The 18,333-nt window shown below is 40.8% G+C and overlaps 1 protein-coding gene across 1 annotated transcript in view; it reads right to left on the minus strand.

The window, feature by feature from the left end:
• LOC132824554 (choline transporter-like protein 1) overlaps positions 1-18,333 on the minus strand; it is a 74,041-nt gene that overhangs the window by 4,504 nt on the left and 51,204 nt on the right. The window contains exons 12-16 of the mRNA XM_060839180.1: positions 14,253-14,409; positions 14,043-14,126; positions 12,047-12,184; positions 5,645-5,881; positions 2,232-2,297 (exon numbers count right to left, since the gene is read on the minus strand). Coding sequence (XP_060695163.1) covers positions 2,232-2,297; positions 5,645-5,881; positions 12,047-12,184; positions 14,043-14,126; positions 14,253-14,409 — 682 coding nt within the window. The remainder of the gene's footprint in view (positions 1-2,231; positions 2,298-5,644; positions 5,882-12,046; positions 12,185-14,042; positions 14,127-14,252; positions 14,410-18,333) is intronic.

Raw genomic sequence — 18,333 nt, forward strand, 5'->3', positions numbered from 1 at the left:
AGGAACTACCTGCCTAAAGGAAATCACTGAACACTACTGATCAGGCAGAGACTTCACTTTACTGTAAAAGCGTAACCCACATTGATCTACATCAATGTTGATGTTCCTGCATCAATTTGCCAATGATAAGGATATTTCAACATTCACTGATGTTGGGAACTGAGCACTCCAATACCAACAGTACGTTATTGGACAGGCTGAAATCAAGAGTGTTAGATGGAGAACAATAGGCAGTATGAGTAACTATAGAAATTTAGACCATCATGCGGTAGTTGATAGAACTCTGCTTCAGAATTGTAATGTTGTGTGTTCAATCCTGTGGGACAGTCCAGAACTAGAGGGCATAGGTTTAGGGTGAGAGGGGAAAAGTTTAAAACCTAAAAAACCTAAGGGGAAACTTTTTCATGTAGTCGGCGGTGCGTGTATGGAATGAGTTGCCAGAGGAAGTGGTGGAGGCTGCAACATTTACAACAGTTAAAAGGCATCTGGAGGGTATACGTATAGAAAGGGTTTAGATGGATAAGGGTCAAGTGTTGGAAAATGGGAATACATTAGTTTAGGATATCTGGTCAGTATGGACGAGTTGGACCAAAGGGCCTGCTTCCGTGCTATACATTTCTAGGACTCTATGACTAAAATAGAGGCTTGTGCTTTAGTGCAGTGCTGAGGGAGTGCTACACTGTGAAAGTCACAATCCATTGGGAAATAAGTTAAACCCAGTCCCCAACTATTCTCTCGGGTAGACTTGATACTATTTTGAAAAGCATACGAATTCTAGCTAAAATGTATCCATTAACAAATGCCACTAAAACTGGCCACTTCTACATCCCTGTTTCTGGTCAGACACAAACTGCCTGACACGTTTCCCAAACAACAGTGATCAAAATTCAAAATTACTTCATTGGCTGTCAGGCATTTGGATGGTACAAATAATTGGAAGATACTTTATATATGCAAGTTGTCCTTTCTTCAAGAAATAATTTATCAAATACTCAAGCAAGTTGCTTTTGTCTGCAGATGTATTTTAAAACAAGCCAACAAAACAGGGATACTTGCACAGAGCATAAATCTGTGCACAAAACCTTATGCACAACACAGTAACATGCAATATAAAAGCTGAAATGTTAAAGAAAAAAATGTCAAGGGGGGATGGAAACAAATTTGCTGCTTCACTTGCAACACAAAAACAATACTGTAAAAATGTGAAAGCTGGCTCAAACAAGCAAAGGAAATGTAGCTCAGTTATTGCACAGTTCCAGAATAAATCGACAATTCCATTGTAACTGTTTAGTGATGAGAAACATCCACAGAGAGATTTTAAAGTGTCATCATTTGAAGGTAACAACTTTGTCCAAAGACGACAATACGATCTTGCGTTGTCATTCCAGACATTTGAAAATTTGCAGTTACCTGCACACAGTGTTATATCTAACAAAAGCTTACAAAATGAAATCAAACCCAGATCACAAAACATCCTGCTTGCAAGCATTACATGCTGTGTTTTGTGTATCCTGGAGATAATTGAACCTGATTAAATCTATCTTAAGTGACAAAGAACACTTGTGCCAATTAAAACTAGGAGATATATTACCAGCAGTGAACTCCTTACGAAGTGTAGCATTTGTCAATCTGCATGAATAAGGTTCAACCCACACTCAGCACTGATGCATCTAGAATCACCTACTTGTTTAACTTTATTGCTAGGTCTTGATAAGGCTACCGGATCCCACGCTGCATGGCAAAAACATGCCAGGGAGGTACAGCTGATAGCGGGAGTATGCCTCTTTGAAAAAGTCTCTCTCTAGCTGATTACAGAAAGTAATATTGGGTCAGCATATGATGTTGGAAATAACACATTGTGCAGGGAAGGCTATTAATAGTGAAGACAATGTATGTCACAAGAATCAATTTGCATATTTGGTTAGAAAAAAAGTCTTCACTTCCTTACTGTGTGCCATAATCAGAGACTGTGTAGGATATGCACATTTCCAAAAGTCTAACTGCTATGGTCCACAGTTTCTGCTAACTGCTACTACAGACTGAGCACGAAACAAGCAAAGTAATTCTCCTATCCAGTTGATTGGCAAATAAAGAAACAGAAACAGCAAGACATCTTGAGTGATACACAAAGCAAAGACTTCACCAGAGTGAGACCAGTCTACAAAGATAGAAAGAGACAGATAGTAACAGTGAAATTCCTGGAGGATGGCCGACTCTTCACTGGCACCTACCATTGATTTCATCTCTGCTCCACGCCCACCTGAACGCATTGCTTTCCTGCTGTCATCCATGAATTCCTGAAACAGGAACAAGAGAATGCTATGAAAGTCAAAGATGTTGCTTAGAATCAGGAAAACTTGGCATTTCAAGCTTGTACAAACAGTGGTCAACTTCCATTACCAAGGATAGTGGTGGGGGAGGTGCAGATTAGTAGTATTAAGAAATCAAAGATGTAACTACACACCCTATGGACATGCTGTATTAGTGAGTACAGTGGGTTCTTTCTTGATTATTTATTTTTGGAGAGAAGTCGCTTGATTAAACTTAAAATATAAGCCACAGCTATTAATTTAACCTGGGTCAGTGTTTGTAGAGGAATAAGACGGTATTATTTTCTGGGTCTGTAGATCGTGAAGGAGCAAAGATGGTCTTTGCAGTGATATGTACTTCTTGTCAGATGTGGGAGTTTAAAGAGAGTTGAAGGGTTACTGTGGATTATATCTGCCATAAATGCTGTTTGATGCAAATCTTATCAGATCGAGTGGATCGGTTGGAGAGACAGATAGAAGCGATGAGGAATTTGCAACAGCAACAGTATGTGATGGATGGCAGTTATAGGAAGGGGGGAAAGTCACAGATACAGTCACATAGATGGGTTAACTCCAGGGAGGATAAGAGAGATAGGGAGCTAGTGCGGGAGTCTTTTGTAGATATACCCATTTCAAACAGGCATGCTGTTTTGGAAAATGTGATGGGATTCTCAGGGGAATGTAGCACGAACAGCCAAGTTTCTGGTATTGAGACCGGCTCTAATGCAACGAGGGGTACATCGGCTTCCAAGAGATCAATTGTGTTAGGGGATTCTGTAGTCCAAGGTACAGACAGACGTTTCTGTGGCCAGCAGAGAAAAAGTAGAATGGTGTGTTGTTTCCCTGGTCCCAGAATGAAGGATGTCTCAGAGAGGGTGCAGAATGTTCTCACGGGGGAGAGGGGCCAGCAGGAGGTCATTGTCCACATTGGAACCAATGACATAGGAAGGGAAAAGAATGAGATTCTACAGGGAGATTACGCAGAAATTTAAAAAGGAGGTCCTTAAGGGTAGTAATATCTGGATTACTCCCAGTGCTACGAGCTAATGAGGGCAGGAGTAGAAGGATAGAGCAGATTAATGCATGGCTGAGGAGCTGGTGTATGGGAGAAGGATTCACATGTTTGGATCATTGGAATCTCTTTTGGGGTAGAAGTGACCTTTACAAGAAGGGCGGATTGGAAGGGGACTAATATACTGGCAGGGAAGTTTGCTAGAACTGCTTGGGAGGATTTAAACTACTAAGGTGGGGGGGCTTGGACCCAAGGAGATAGTGAGGAAAGAGATCGATCTGAGACGGGTACAGCTGAGAATAGAAGTGATTCAAACAGTCAAGACAGGCAAGGACAAGGTAGGACTAATAAATTAAACTGCATTTATTTCAATGCAAGGGGCCTAACAGGGAAGGCTGATGAACTCAGGGCATGGTTAGAAACATCGGACTGGGATATCATAGCAAATACAGAAACATGGCTCAGGGATGGGCAGGACTGGCAGCCTAGACTGTAGGGAAATAGATGGTGCCATCTTGCAAAATGGCCAGATTACAGAGGAGAAAGTGCTGGACGTCTTGAAACGGTTAAACGTGGATAAATCCACAGAACCTGATCAGGTGTACCCGAGAACTCTGTGGGAAGCTAGAGAAGTGATTGCTGGGCCTCTTGCTGAGATATTTGTATCATCGATAGTCACAGGTGAGGTGCCAGAAGACTGGAGGTTGGCAAACGTGGTGCTACTATTTAAGAAGGGCGGTAAAGACAAGCCAGGGAACTATAGACCGGTGAGCCTGACCTCAGCGGTGGGCAAGTTGTTAGAGGAAATCCTGAGGGACAAGATGTACATGTATTTGGAAAGGCAAAGACTGATTAGGGATAGTCAACATGGCTTTGTGCATGGGAAATCATGTCTCACAAACTTGATTGAGTTTTTTGAAGGAGTAACAAAGAAGATTGATGAGGGCAGAGCAGTAAATGTGATCTATATTGATTTCAGTAAGGCGTTCGACAAGGTTCCCACTGGGAGACTGATTAGCAAGGTTAGATCTCATGGAATACAGGGAGAACTAGCCATTTGGATACAGAACTGGCTCAAAGGTATAAGACAGAGGGTGGTGGTGGAGGGCTGTTTTTCAAATTGGAGGTCTGTGACCAGTGGAGTGCCACAAGGATCGGTGCTGGGTCCTCTACTTCTTGTCATTTACATAAATTATTTGGATGCGAGCATAAGAGGTACAGTTAGTAAGTTTGCAGATGACACCAAAATTCGAGGTGTAGTGGACAGCAAACAGGGTTACCTCAGATTACAACAGGATCTGGATCAGATGGGCCAATGGGCTAAGAAGTGGCAGATGGAGTTTAATTCAGATAAATGCGAAGCGCTGCATTTTGGGAAAGCAAATCTTAGCAGGACTTATGCACTTAAAAGGTAAGGTCCTAGGGAGTGTTGCTGAACAAAAAGATCTTGGAGTGCAGGTTCGTAGCTCCTTGAAAGTGGAGTCGTAGGTAGATAAGATAGTGAAGAAGGCATTTGGTATGTTTTCCTTTATTGGTCAGTGTATTGAGGACAGGAATTGGGAGGTCATGTTGCAGCTGTACAGGACATTGGTTAGGCCACTGTTGGAATATTGCGTGCAATTCTGGTCTCCTTCCTCTCGGAAACATGTTGTGAAACTTGAAAGGGTTCAGAAAAGATTTAAAAGGATGTTGCCAGGGTTGGAGGATTTGAGCTATAGGGAGAGGCTGAACAGGCTGGGTCCTGTTTTCCCTGGAGTGTCGGAGGCTGAGGGGTGACCTTATAGAGGTTTACAAAATTATGAGGGGCATGGATAGGGATAAATAGACAAAGTCTTTTCCCTGGGGTCGGGGAGTCCAGAACTAGACGGCATAGGTTTAGGGTGAGAGGGGAACAATATAATAGAGACCTAAGGGGCAACTTTTTCACGCAGAGGGTGGTACGTGCATGGAATGAGCTGCCAGAGGATGTGGTGGAGGCTGGTACAGTTGCAACATTTAAGATACCCATTTGGATGGATATATGAATAGGAAGGACTTGGAGGAATATGGGCCGGGTGCTGGCAGGGACTAGATTGGGTTGGGATATCTGGTCGGCATGGGCACGTTAGACCAAAGGGTCTGTTTCCAAGCTGTACATCTCTATGACTCTGTGACATATCAAGATCTACATACTGGTTGGCACATAACAGGCACATGTCCATGATATCCCACCAAACAGCAAGATCCTGATCTTATCCCACCAATAATTTTTCCCAGTTTACTGCCAAATTAACCCATTGGTAAATTATTTCCTTTAAATTCTAAAGGATTCTCCGTTACTTACCATTAAACTTTTATCCATGTAATACTCGCGTCCAGGAGTCCCATCATTTTGTTTGGAGTCAACAGCAAAGCAGAGGAAAAGAACATCCACCACCATCTCATACGTGGTCAAGAAGCAGTGTGACACAAAGAAGGCAAATAGGCAAATAATGATGAGTGGTAGCACCCACACAGTGTAATCACGTTGGTGATTGAGCAGCACGATCCCAATAAACCCTGTGATTAACACTATAAGCACCTGAAAAGTGAAAGAAAAAGCATGATATGTTATTTAATGAGATCAGACATTTTATTAAGTTTCGATAACTGACAACTTACTTTCTCGGCACAAATGTGCCAGAGGACTATGAACTCCAACAAGACAGAATCTAACTGTCACTCTTGACATTCACAGACATTACCACCCCCCACCATCAAAATCCTGGGAGCTACCACTGACCAAATCAGAACTGCTTTAACTATATAGAAAAGCAGGGCAGAGGCTGAAAACTCTGCAGTGAGTAACTCACCTCTATTCTCTTCAAATCCTCTGCATGATCTACAAGGCACAAATCAGGAGTATGGTGGAATGTTCCCCACTTACCTGCATGACAGCAGCTCAAATAACACTCAGGAAGCTCAAAATCATCCAAGACAAAGCAATCCATTTGATTGGTAACCCTCCTGCGACATTCTATATTCATTCCCTGGCAGCAGTGTGTGCCATCTACAAGACTAACTGCAACAACTCACAAAGGCTCCTCAGACTGTACCTTCCAAACCAGTGACCTCTATCACCCAAAGGACAAGAGCAGCACACACATGAGAACATCAATGCCTGCAAGTTCCCCTCCTAGTCACACGCCATCCTGATTGGAAATTATTTTGCTGTTTGTTTACTATTGCTGGGTTGAACTGTTGAAATTCTCTGCCTGAAAGAGCATTGGGCTCCCTGCCCTACTATACATCCCCACCATCTCCCCCACAGACCCACAATGAACTACAGAAGTTCAAGCAGGCAATTCACCGCCACCTTCTGCAGGACAATTCATGTTGGGCAATAATTACTGACCCAGTCAGAAATTTCCATACCCAATGAATGATTTGAAAAAACTTTTCTTTTTTTCTGCATGCTCCATAATGTTGCATATGCACAGTTGCTGACCCACAGTTAAGGCAAATAAAATCTCCAAAATTCTTTTGCAAAACACATAAATCTATAGATGGGGCACAAGTTGCTCAATAAAATAGCTGCAAGAGTGACAAAACATTTTTTTTAATGCGAATAATCAGCCACAGATATCATGTATCAAATTAAGTGGCTCTTTAGATGTAATTACAAAATTAATGCCCATTTCAAAAATGCTAATGGTTACGGTTTAAAGAGATTATTAAATCTCAGTTTATGTTGCATCTGAGTGAAGTTAAAGTTACCGAATCCTCGACTGATGCCTATGTTACCTCATCATCCTTCAGTTGGATGTGGCGATGACTGAGTGGTACAATGGTTAGATTATTCACCCAGAAACTCAGCTATTGCTCTGGCAGGTGGTGGGTTTTGAATTCAGTAAAAATAAAACTTGAATTAAGAGTCTATTGATAATTACAAAAACATTGCCAATTATTGGAACCCATCTGGTTCATTGATACACCTCTGGAAACAGGGAATGAAATCTGCCATCGTCACCTGGTGTGACCTACGTGAGACTCCAGACCCACAGTAATACGGTTGACTTTCAATTGCCTTTTGAAATGGCCTCGCTAGCAAACTGTTCAGTTGTAACAATCCATACAAGGTCTTAAAGAAATGAAACTGGACAGATCACCTGGCACTGGTCTAGGCACTTGAAAGACAATAGTAGAAACAGCCCTGTTGACCCTGCAAAGTCCTCCTCACTAACAGCTGGGGGCTAATGCCAAAATTGGGAGAGCTGTCTTACAGACTCGTCAAGACTGACATAGTTGTATTCCCTCCTTAAATAGTGTTGTGGGTCAACCCACAACAGGTGGACTGCAGCAGTTCAAGCAGACAGTTCCACACCACTTTCTCAAGGGCAATTCAGTTTAGGTATAAAATGCTGGCAGCCAGAGATGCCCACATCCCACAAATGAATACATTTTTTAAAAAAAGTTAAGATTCTCAATAATTTCTGGTGAACATAGTCAATTCAAGAAAGTTGCATTATTTCTCTGGTAACAGTGCTATAAACTCAAGACCCCATATCATGAAGCAGAACCAAGCATAAGATTGCAAAAAGATGGTAGCTGCTATGTCTCACTGAGGCAATGTGCTGCCAATTAAGCCCCACAATTCCCAAGAGAACAACGCCTATTTTGAGATGAGAGGAATCAAAATGGATAAAGGTGATTTTCAATATTAATGTTTGTAACAATGAGAAGACTAAAAATTATCTTCCGTAAACCCTTTTAGAAAATACTCCACATTAGCATTAATGAGAGTGAATTTTCTTTTCAAATAGTGATAGTATTCACGTTCTGAAGAACGATCACTGGGCTCAAAATGTTAACTCTGCTTCCTATCCACAGTTGCTGCTGGACTTGCTGAGTTTCTCCAGCAGTTTCTGTATTTGTTACAACATTACGGTCTTTTCTTCTTTCAAGTACATTTAGCTCTTTTTGCATTAACATTCTAAATGACTGTCATATGCTCCACAATGCAAAGTAATGTCCATTAATCTTCTCATCTGACCTTATAGAAAAACATCAAAGTCAACCAGCGACTTGTGAGCACTGAAATGCTTTGCTCCCAATCAGCATGCAAAATTTAATCCTCAATGTTGCCTGACCATAACTCATTTCCTTAACGGCTGTATTGTGCAAACCATGGTGAAGTCATCAAATCCAAGGAAGGAAAACATGAAGGATAAATTTACTCCACAGGCCACGATACCGCAAATAGGCATAGACATTTTGTATCACTTTCCTAGGTGGAGAGGGATGAATAAAGCAGACCATCATAACTCCACAGAAACTAGGAGCAGGAGTAGGCCATTCAGCCCTTTGAGCCTGCTCTGCCATTCAATGTGATCATGGCTGATCCCCTATCTCAATGTCACATTCCCTATTTTTCTCTCTACCCCTTGAAAGTGTCAGATATTGAAGTTTTCTCTTTTTCTTCAATATGCTCAGTGATCCAGCCTCCACAGTGTCTGTAGCAGTGAATTCAACAGGCCGCCAACCTCCTGAGAGAAATGCTTCCTCATCTCTAAACCTAAACGGTCGACACCATATCTTAACACTGTGACCCCTGGTTCTAGACTCCCCAGCCAGAGGAAACATCTTTCTTGTATCTAGGCTGTCCATCCCTAGTGGATTTTTTTTTACATTTAAATCAGGTGCCCGCTCTTTCTTCCAAACTCTAGTGAATACAGACCCAGTTGAGCCAATCTCTCTTCATTTGATAGTCCTACCATTCCAAATATCCGCCGAGTAAATTTTTGCTGCACTCCGTCTATGGCAGGTTTATCATCTCTCAGGCAGGGAGAGCAAAGCTGCATACAGCAGTCCAGATTCGGTCTTACCAAGGCCCTGTATAGCTGCAGAAAGGCATCCCAACTTCAGAACTTAAATTCACTTGCAGTTAAGGTCAATATACTGTTTATCTTCCTAACTGCTTGCTGCACCTGTCTGTTTACTTTCCATTGTACGTCCACATCTCCCAATATACCACCATTTACATAACACACTGCCTTTCTGAATTTCACACCAAAGTGTATAACTTCACATTTATCTACATGAGACTGCAGCTGGCATGCCACGACACACACATTCACTTCTCTAGACTGCCCTAACGCCTCCTTGCATCCTCCTCATATAAAAAAGTGGTTTGAATTATGCATTAGCATTAGTAGACTTGAAAATATTGCATTTGGTTTCCTCCTCCAAGTCACTTACATATATTGTGAATAGCTGGGGCCCAAGCACTGATCGTCAAGGAACACCACTAATTAGTGCCTGTCATCACATAAAAGATCCATTTGTTGACAAAAAAAAAGTTTCTGGAAAAGCTCAGCAGGTCTGGCAATTTCTGTGAAGAGAAATCAAAGTTAACATTTCAGGTCTGGTGACCCTTCCTCAGAACTGATGGTAGCTAGGAAAATGTCATTTTATATGCAGATAACAAGGCCTGGTGTATATGGTAAGGGACGAGGACATGGGGAAATTCAGGCCCTAAAATTAATGAACTCAATATTGAGTCTGAGGGCTGCAGGGTCCAGAAATGGAAAATGAGGTGCTGTCCTTCCAGCTTGTGCTGAGCTTCGTTGGAGCACTGCAGCAGGCCTGAGACAGAGGTGTTGGCCAAGGAACAGGGTGGTGTATTAAAAAGTGGCAGATGGAAGCACAGGGTCTTTTTTGCAGGCAGAACATAGAGATTCTGCAAAGTAGTCACCCAGTTTACGCTTCATTTCCCCAATGTAGAGGAGACCACATTGTGAGCAGCAAATGCAGTCAACTAGGTTGTGTAAAGTGCAGGTAAAGTGGTCCTTCACCTAGAAGATATGTTTAGACCCTCGATACTGAAAAGAGAGGAGGTTAATGGGCAGGTGTTACACCTTTGGTAGATGCAGGGGAAGGTGCCATTGGGGTGTGGAGGGGTATTGCAAGTGAAGGAAGAATGGACCAGGGTGTCCCGGAGGGAATGGTCCCTGCAGAAGGCAGATAAGGGAGGGGAGGGAAATATGCGTCTGGTGGTGGCATCTCACTGGAGGTGGCAGAAAGGACAGCTGAAGATCTTCTGGATGTGGATGCTGGTTGGATGGTAGGTAAAGTCAAGGGGAAACCTATTGCTGTTGAGGGAAGAGAAGGGGTGAGGGTGGAAGTGCAGGAGATGGGTCACACCCGGTTGAGGGCCCAGTCAACAACGGTGCTTGGGAATCCTTGGTTGAGGAAGAGGGTGGACATCTCGGAGGATGGAATGGGTTCTTTACAGGAAACAGGGTGCGAGGATGTACAGTCCAGGTAACTGTGGGAGTCAATGGGTTTACAGTGGTATTCTGTTTTTGGTTTGTCAACCAATTCTCAATCCATACCATACTATTAACTCCAGTCCCGTGTGCATAAATTGGTCGATAAATATAAAATCACAATACAATTTAAATTAGTTTGGGTTCCTGAAACGTAGCAATATGTTCCAACTATAATCTGCATTTTTACAGTAAATATATTAGTTCACTGGTTTCAAAACTTGCCAGCAATACATGCATTAAGTATGGCAACTCTTTCAGTGGCTGTTATTTTTAACTTGACTAACATGTACTTACGCAATTTAATTCCTACTTAATTGATTTTCCAATGTCTGCAGAGTACTTCCTGTCTGGAAGTCTATCAACTACTTATAAGCTTACTCATAAGGCTGCACCCAACAGCTCTGCGATAAAACATAAATGTCACCCAGAAAATGCAAATTTACAGGAAGTCTCTTCATAGGACAATGGTACAAAATCAGCTGACAAGGAAATAACAAAATTGCATTCCTACACTTTGTGTCTTGTATTACAACCAGAACCCTCCACATTCTAATGATCTACTCTTTATATCCACACTATAATGCAGTTTGATTTGGGTCTCAAAACTCCTTACCTTCGACAATGCTCTTTTCTTCTCTGCAATTTATAGATTTTGTTTAAGACTCAAACTTGCTGCTGCATAATCACAACCTAAGTTATCTCACTTTACAGTTACACTTGCCATTTTCAGCGAGATCCTAAGCCCTCAGTTTATTTTCAATGCTTTAAGAAACATTTTCATTTGTTCAGAGGATGTGGGCATTACAAGCTTGGCAAGCATTTATTGCCCTTCCATAATTGCCTAAAAGGGTAGTTAAGAGTCAACCACATTGATGTGGCCCTGGATTCACATACAGGTCAGACCATGCACAGATGGCGCTTTTCCTTCTCTAAAGGGCATGAGTGAACCAAATCATTTTTTATGATAAATCAACAGTTATTACATGGTCACTATTAGGCTAGCTTTTAATTGCAGTATTTCTTTTAAACTGAATTTAAATGTCACCATCTGTCACATGGAACATGAAACCATGTCTTCAAAACATCAGCCTAGGGTCTGGATTATTAGCCCAGCAACATTGCCACTACACCACTGCATCACCTAAATTGTGATTTAATTGTGATTTCAGCTTTCACGGTTACAGAATAAAATTTGCTATTATGAAAATAAATCTTCTGGGGCTTGTAAGATTTTAATAAAGCAGGGTCAGGTTTAAAACTGTAGAAGATGTTGCAGTCACTAGAGAACAAGATTTTTATTATTTAGTAATGGGGCACAGCCATTGCTGGCTATCCCAGCACTTATTCTAAATCACCCGAGGTGGTGGTAATGGTGGCTAATTGCTTTATGAAATTAGGCCTCATGAAGTGATAATGATCACACCTAAAATACAAACCTTTCCTAGAAACAGCACAAAATCACCAACTGTGTTTATAGCAGCCACTTTCAAAGCATTCTCCACCAAGATCAGCAAGGCATCTCTGGCAGACGTGCAGAAGCTGGTGCTGTTTATGGCTGTCGCTACATAAGCATTCTGCAAAACAAATAGAACACATTCAAAAAGGTAATTAAAATGCTCCAGAGAAGAAGTTTTCAATCTTTCCACAATAGAATCCTCCAGCAGAGCAATCATTCCACTGTCAATTTGAAATCGTTCCATTGCAGCATTAGCGATGACATTAGAATGACCAAGTCCACAAAAATTGAGCATTTCTATGAAAGTGGCTGTAAAGAATGTACTTTAGCCTTCAGCCTCCACCAATGGTTCAACATTTTCTCCTATCAGCAGCTCTAACATTCCACTGACTATTCTTAAATATAAATTGCCCATTGAAAATTATTTTATTGCCCTTGATGGACTTTATTAATTTTCCCTTCTATTGCCTGACAGAAACACTGCAAAAGAGAAATCTTTTTCTTTTTCACTTTTTCTTTATTATAGTTTCATCTTTACAAAGCTGCAAACAAAACACGTCACATGCCATGTGGGCTTGGGTTAGTGGCCTTTGTACTTTTAGACATAAAGAAAGCATTGCACCAACTGAAGGATTATCAGCAGCGTCAAGCAAAATATTTGGTGTAGATGGATGTGCCAAAGCAGAGGCAAGGGAGCAAGGTTACACAGCTTAAAAGACAGCAGGTGCCTGGTTCATTGAATGGGCCACAGGGGACAGAGTTGGGAGTCAGAGAATAAATTAGCAAGGGAGTGGAGCAGACATTATCTCATAGCAGGAGCAAGGCAAAAGGCAGCAACTGTGTGTGAATAAATGAGAACAGAGATGGAAAAACAAACAAACTTAGCTCATTAATCAAACTGCAATGTCCTTGGCAAAGGAATTCGATTATGGGTTTCAACAGAAGCAGGGAGCTAGTAAAAAATGAAAAACATAAAACAATTTGCAAAGTTAGCATGACTAAAGGCTGTAGTGGTTCAAGTAGTCGGTTCACCACAACCTTCATTCGGGCAATTAGAAGTAGACAAAGAATGTAGGCTAAGACAGCAATTCCCTCGAAAGAATAAAGACAAATTAAAATAGGTCATCAAGAAAATCAAAGGATTGAAATAACCAATTAGGTAAATAGGCTACAAAAATATTGGGAAATGTATACAGAACAGAATGGGAGTGCACAACAAGGAATGCAGTTCCACAAAGGGCCAGAGAACAACGGTGTAATTGCAGTATCAGGAAAGGAGACAACGGCTTCTCAAGCACAAGCCAGAGCAAATCGGTTGAACAGTGAATGATGGAGTCAAAGTATTAAGCTGGGCAACGTGATAGGGTGAATGACTAGCAATAGCTGCTTCTCAAGACCTAGAGATGAATAGTACTCCTCATATAAATTTTAACCGCATCATGGCTGCTTCTCTGAGATCCATGGCAGCTCATGAGGAGGGAAAAAAACAAAGTTAACTCAATTTCCTAAACTAAACTAATTCAAAGATGTGAAGCCAATTTAATAGTTTCAGGCAGATAAAGAAAATATTTCAACTGTAAAGAAAAATAAATTAACTCTAAATTAATTTAACAAGTTGACAGAAGTAAATTAGAACAGGTTTTCATGTTGGGCTCATGCTGTGAGTTGCGAAGTCTTTTAAATCAAGAGGAACTGAAGTCATCTAAATGTAAACCAGTTGTAGCATATCCTCTAGGCTGCAAAGGCTGTTAAAGTGTACTGAATCCTACTGGAGAGTAGTGACAGGCTACTCCAAATAATGACACAGGGCAGAAAACTATAATGGATATTCATCTACTCAAATTTGTAGTTTGTTTCCAATTAAATTTCAGATAAAAGCTACATGTTGTCCACAGTAACATACTATTAAAATCAGTTTATGTTTGCAAATTTAACTGACTGCAAAATCCAAAAGTGTAAATTGAATGACCACTTACCCTATTCAGATACAACAGGCACTTCTCCAAACACCAGAGGCAGCACATGCAAGCTTTCAGCATGCATTTTGCGACAGCGTTTTCCTGGACAAAGAAAAATTAAGCCATCAAAAAATCTTCTGTCGGTAGAAATGTAGGTTTCAAACCTGAATAGTCACACCAATATACTACTGAAATTAAAGGTTTACACATCCTGGAAACAACATTTACCTTGCCTTTAAGTTGGTTATGTATATACATGAGGATCAGTCGTGGAATCTTTACTAAAGTGATGATGAAGGAGCCTTTGGCTACTGTTCCTAGATGGTATTTAATCAGTCGACATATAGATGAAAGAATTGGAGTTGCTGGCAAATTACTCTTGTCCCTACATAAAAGGGGACAGAGATAATAATTGAAATTTGTCTGGTCATTTAGGTGGACAGCCATTATATTTCAAACATTCTTACAGAACAGCATACGACCAACTGGGACACAGTTTTCACCGATGTTTCTTAACCAACATTCAAGGCTTTAAATCACTTGACTGAAGTCACTTGAACTCCCACACTGCATTGCCAATATAAAATTGTTAAATAAGTTTGGAAAACTCAGAATATGCTTTTTGGGTGGCTATGATTGAGAGGTATGATTTTACATGGTTTGCAACAGCTCCTTAAATATGTTTCAACACTGATCCTTTAAGAACATAGTGCAACTTATGTTTGAAAGAATGCCATCATAGTGTCATAGAGTCATACATCATGGAAACAGGCCCTTCAGCCCAACTCATCCAAACTTCCTAAACCGAACTCATCCTATTTGCCTGTGCTTGGCCCATATCCCGCTAAACATTTCCTATCAGTGTACTTGTCCAAAAGTATTTTAAATGCTGTAACTTAGCTATGCAATCAGGTTTTGCATCAAGGCAATCCAGTCACTGTCAGCAGATTTGCACAAGGATAATGCATAAATTACCTCAACCATGCAGCTTGGAGCTACTTCCTGATGAAAATCCTGGTACTATTGGGTTTAATATCACTTCCATATGTGGTCAGATGGGAGGTTCTGTGGTAACTGCTTGCACAGTTGCCAAGCAGATTCCAATCACACACTGGATACCAAGGGAGCAGTGACTACATTCAGGAAAAGTAGGAAAACCCATAAGAGACATTAAGTCTGCATTCAGCGTACAGAGCTCAACAATGGTGCAGCTAGTGTCCCAATGAGATGTCAGTAATGCAGTAGACTGGTGTAGGCATTTGATAATGTAATTTTTAGAAAACACTGCTGACTAATTACCAAGCAACCATCCTAGCCAAAAATGATCCCCCAATCAACACTTCAAAAAACAAAGAGCTTGGCTGGTCATCACATGTTTTGTTTCCAGAGCTGGCTGCATGCAAATTAGCTGCTGTATTTCCTACGTAGTAACAGTGAATGTTCTTCAAAAGTATTTGATTGGCTGTAAAGAGTTTGGAATGTTCTGGGGTTATGAAAGGCCCTATATAAATGAAAATCTTTCATTCATGAGGAAAGGATCTTAAACACAGATGAAATCTTAACCAGCCAATGGCAAACTACAACAGCCATCATTCTGGCTAATAATTATATGCAATGGCAGCTCAAAATGACCACCTCAGAAAAATAAGACTACATACAGTGTTTTGTATTCAAAGTCAATTTATACACAGTATATCACAAGCACACTCATACTTTATCATGTGCACGCCAATATGTGAGCAGGGAGTTATGACAATAGTTCAAATACACTTTCTGAAACCAATCCTGGTTGTTTTGAAACTAAACATTAGGGTCAGGGTACAGAATCGTAGGTCACTTCATATATCACAAGTGAACAGTGAACTATCATTAATTAGAAGCATGTTACCAATATCATAAACGTGTTACTTTTCAGCCAATGTATTGATGCACTTTATCATATCATTTGAATTCAGCAATTAAATGCACCAAAAGTTAGAATGACTAGAACAACCCAGCTAGGCTAAAGTGAGGACTGCAGATGCTGGAGATTACAGTCAAGATTACAGTGGTGCTGGAAAAGCACAGCAGGTCTGGCAACATCCGAGGAACAGGAAAATTGAAGTTTCAGGCAAGAGCCCTTTGTCAGGAATTTCTGATAAAGAACTCCTGCCCGAACGTCGATTTTCCTGCTCCTTGGATGCAGCCTGACCTGCTGTGCATTTCCAGCACCACTCTAACCTAGAATAACCCATCTACCTTCCCCCCCAACCCTACCCTCCCTCCCATTTATCTCTCAGCCCCCTGACCCACAAGCAATCATTCCTGATGAAGGGTTTATGCCCAAAACGTCGATTTGCCTGCTCCTCAGATGCTGCCTGACCTGCTGCGCTTTTCCAGCACCACACACTCCAATATCTGCAGTCCTCACTTTCTGCTCGAATAACGCATCCCTATCACAAGGTCAAAGCAATAGTGCATTAAAGTAAAACTGTACCAGAAGGTTTAAAACTTGAGTTTACACATAAATAAATTCCAGTAAAAGATCCAGCAAGCAGCTCTGATTCTACATAAATGGCTGATACCAAGACTGGCTTAACAACTTGGCTGTAGGAAAAGAGTCTGAAAGCATTATGAACTGTTGAAGATCTCTCTTTCCCAAGCCAAAAATGCAAACCACACAAAAGGTAATATGTAGTCTTGTTTGTACATACTGCAGAAAATCAGCGCACTCAATTTTCAAAACAAAATTCAATGGATTGAGAAACCTCCTTTGCTGCCTGGAATACAGCCTTCAGACCATAAAGTCAATCACACATAAAGGTGAAACAGAAATGCAAACTTATGCATCAGACTTTGTGTGCATTTTATTGTATTGTCTCTTCAACTTGACTATCATAAATGCCAAGGATGCAAAATCTTGACAATATACCACTATACTTCAGTGTGACAAAAGTCAAAATGCCACACCGAAATGCAGAATTGTACAACATGGGAATTACTTTATTGCAAAACGTCTGCTGCAAATTTTTAAACTTAAAACATGAGAGATAAACATTCATTCAAGTGTTTTACAGAACAATATGTTGCAGAGCTAAGTCAAGACAAAAATCTAACTGGGGAATTTTGATTATACCTTCCCTTTCAGAAAAACTGTTAAATGGATTGCATTGGATTATCAGCATGATGATCAAAGCAATTTGTAGTTTATGTGCAAACTATAAAATAGTTGACATAACTTCACAGCCAAGAAATAGAGGAGTTTCTTGAATAACTAAAAACTATTTATCTTAAAAGCCACAGAACTGGGACAGAATGGTTTGTAAACCATGGTACAACACTTTTATAACAACACATTTTGTATTACTTAGTTTTGTGATTTGAGTCATTCCAGATTTACCTGTGCTTAGTTTCCAAGAGGTCATCTCATACTTTGTGTTAAGATCATGTGTATGCCTATTGAATGAGCCCACAGTAATTGCATCAAAAGTCACAAAATAAAAGTCTTTTGCAAGGGTGTCTACTGTGCAGAAGGATAAGAAAGATGGAGAACTTGGGGAAATAAATAGTGACACCTTGAAAAATGTCCATATTACGGAGGAGGCGGTGCTGGATTCTTAAAATGCATAAAGGTGGATAAATCTCCAGGACCAGATCAGGTATACCTTCCAACTTTGTGAGAAGCTAGGGAAATGATTGCGGAGGTATTTGGATCATCGATAATCACAGGTGAGGTGCCGGAAGACTGGAGGTGGACCAAAGTGGTGCCATTATTTACGAAAAATGGTAAGGAAAAGCTATGGAACTGTAGATCGGTAAGCCTGACATCGGTGTTTGGCAAGTTGTTGGAGGAAATCCTGAGGGACAGGAGTTACATGTATTGGGATAGGCAAGGACTGATTAGGGATAGTCAACATGGCTTTGTGCATGGGAAATTGTATTCACTAACTTGAATATGTTTTTTGAAGAAGTGACAAAGAGGGCAGAGTGATGGATATGATCTATAAGGACTTCAGTAAGGTGTTTGACAAGGATCCTCATGTAGCAAGGTTAGATTATATGGAGTACATAGAGAACTAATTATTTGGATACAGATCTAGCTCCAAAAGAAAGAAGAGAGAGGGTGGTGGTGCCGGATTGTTTTTCAGACAGAAGGCCTGTGACCATTGCTTTTCATCATTTACATGTGCATATAGGAGGTATGGCTAGCACATTTACAGATGACATAAAGCTGGTGGTGTAGTAAACAGCGAATGAGGTTACCTCTGAGTACAATGGGATTTCGATTAAAAGGGCCAATGGGCCAAGAAATGGCAGATGGAATTTAATT

This window comes from Hemiscyllium ocellatum, chromosome 2, assembly GCF_020745735.1.
Source record: "Hemiscyllium ocellatum isolate sHemOce1 chromosome 2, sHemOce1.pat.X.cur, whole genome shotgun sequence".
Lineage (NCBI taxonomy): Eukaryota > Metazoa > Chordata > Chondrichthyes > Orectolobiformes > Hemiscylliidae > Hemiscyllium > Hemiscyllium ocellatum.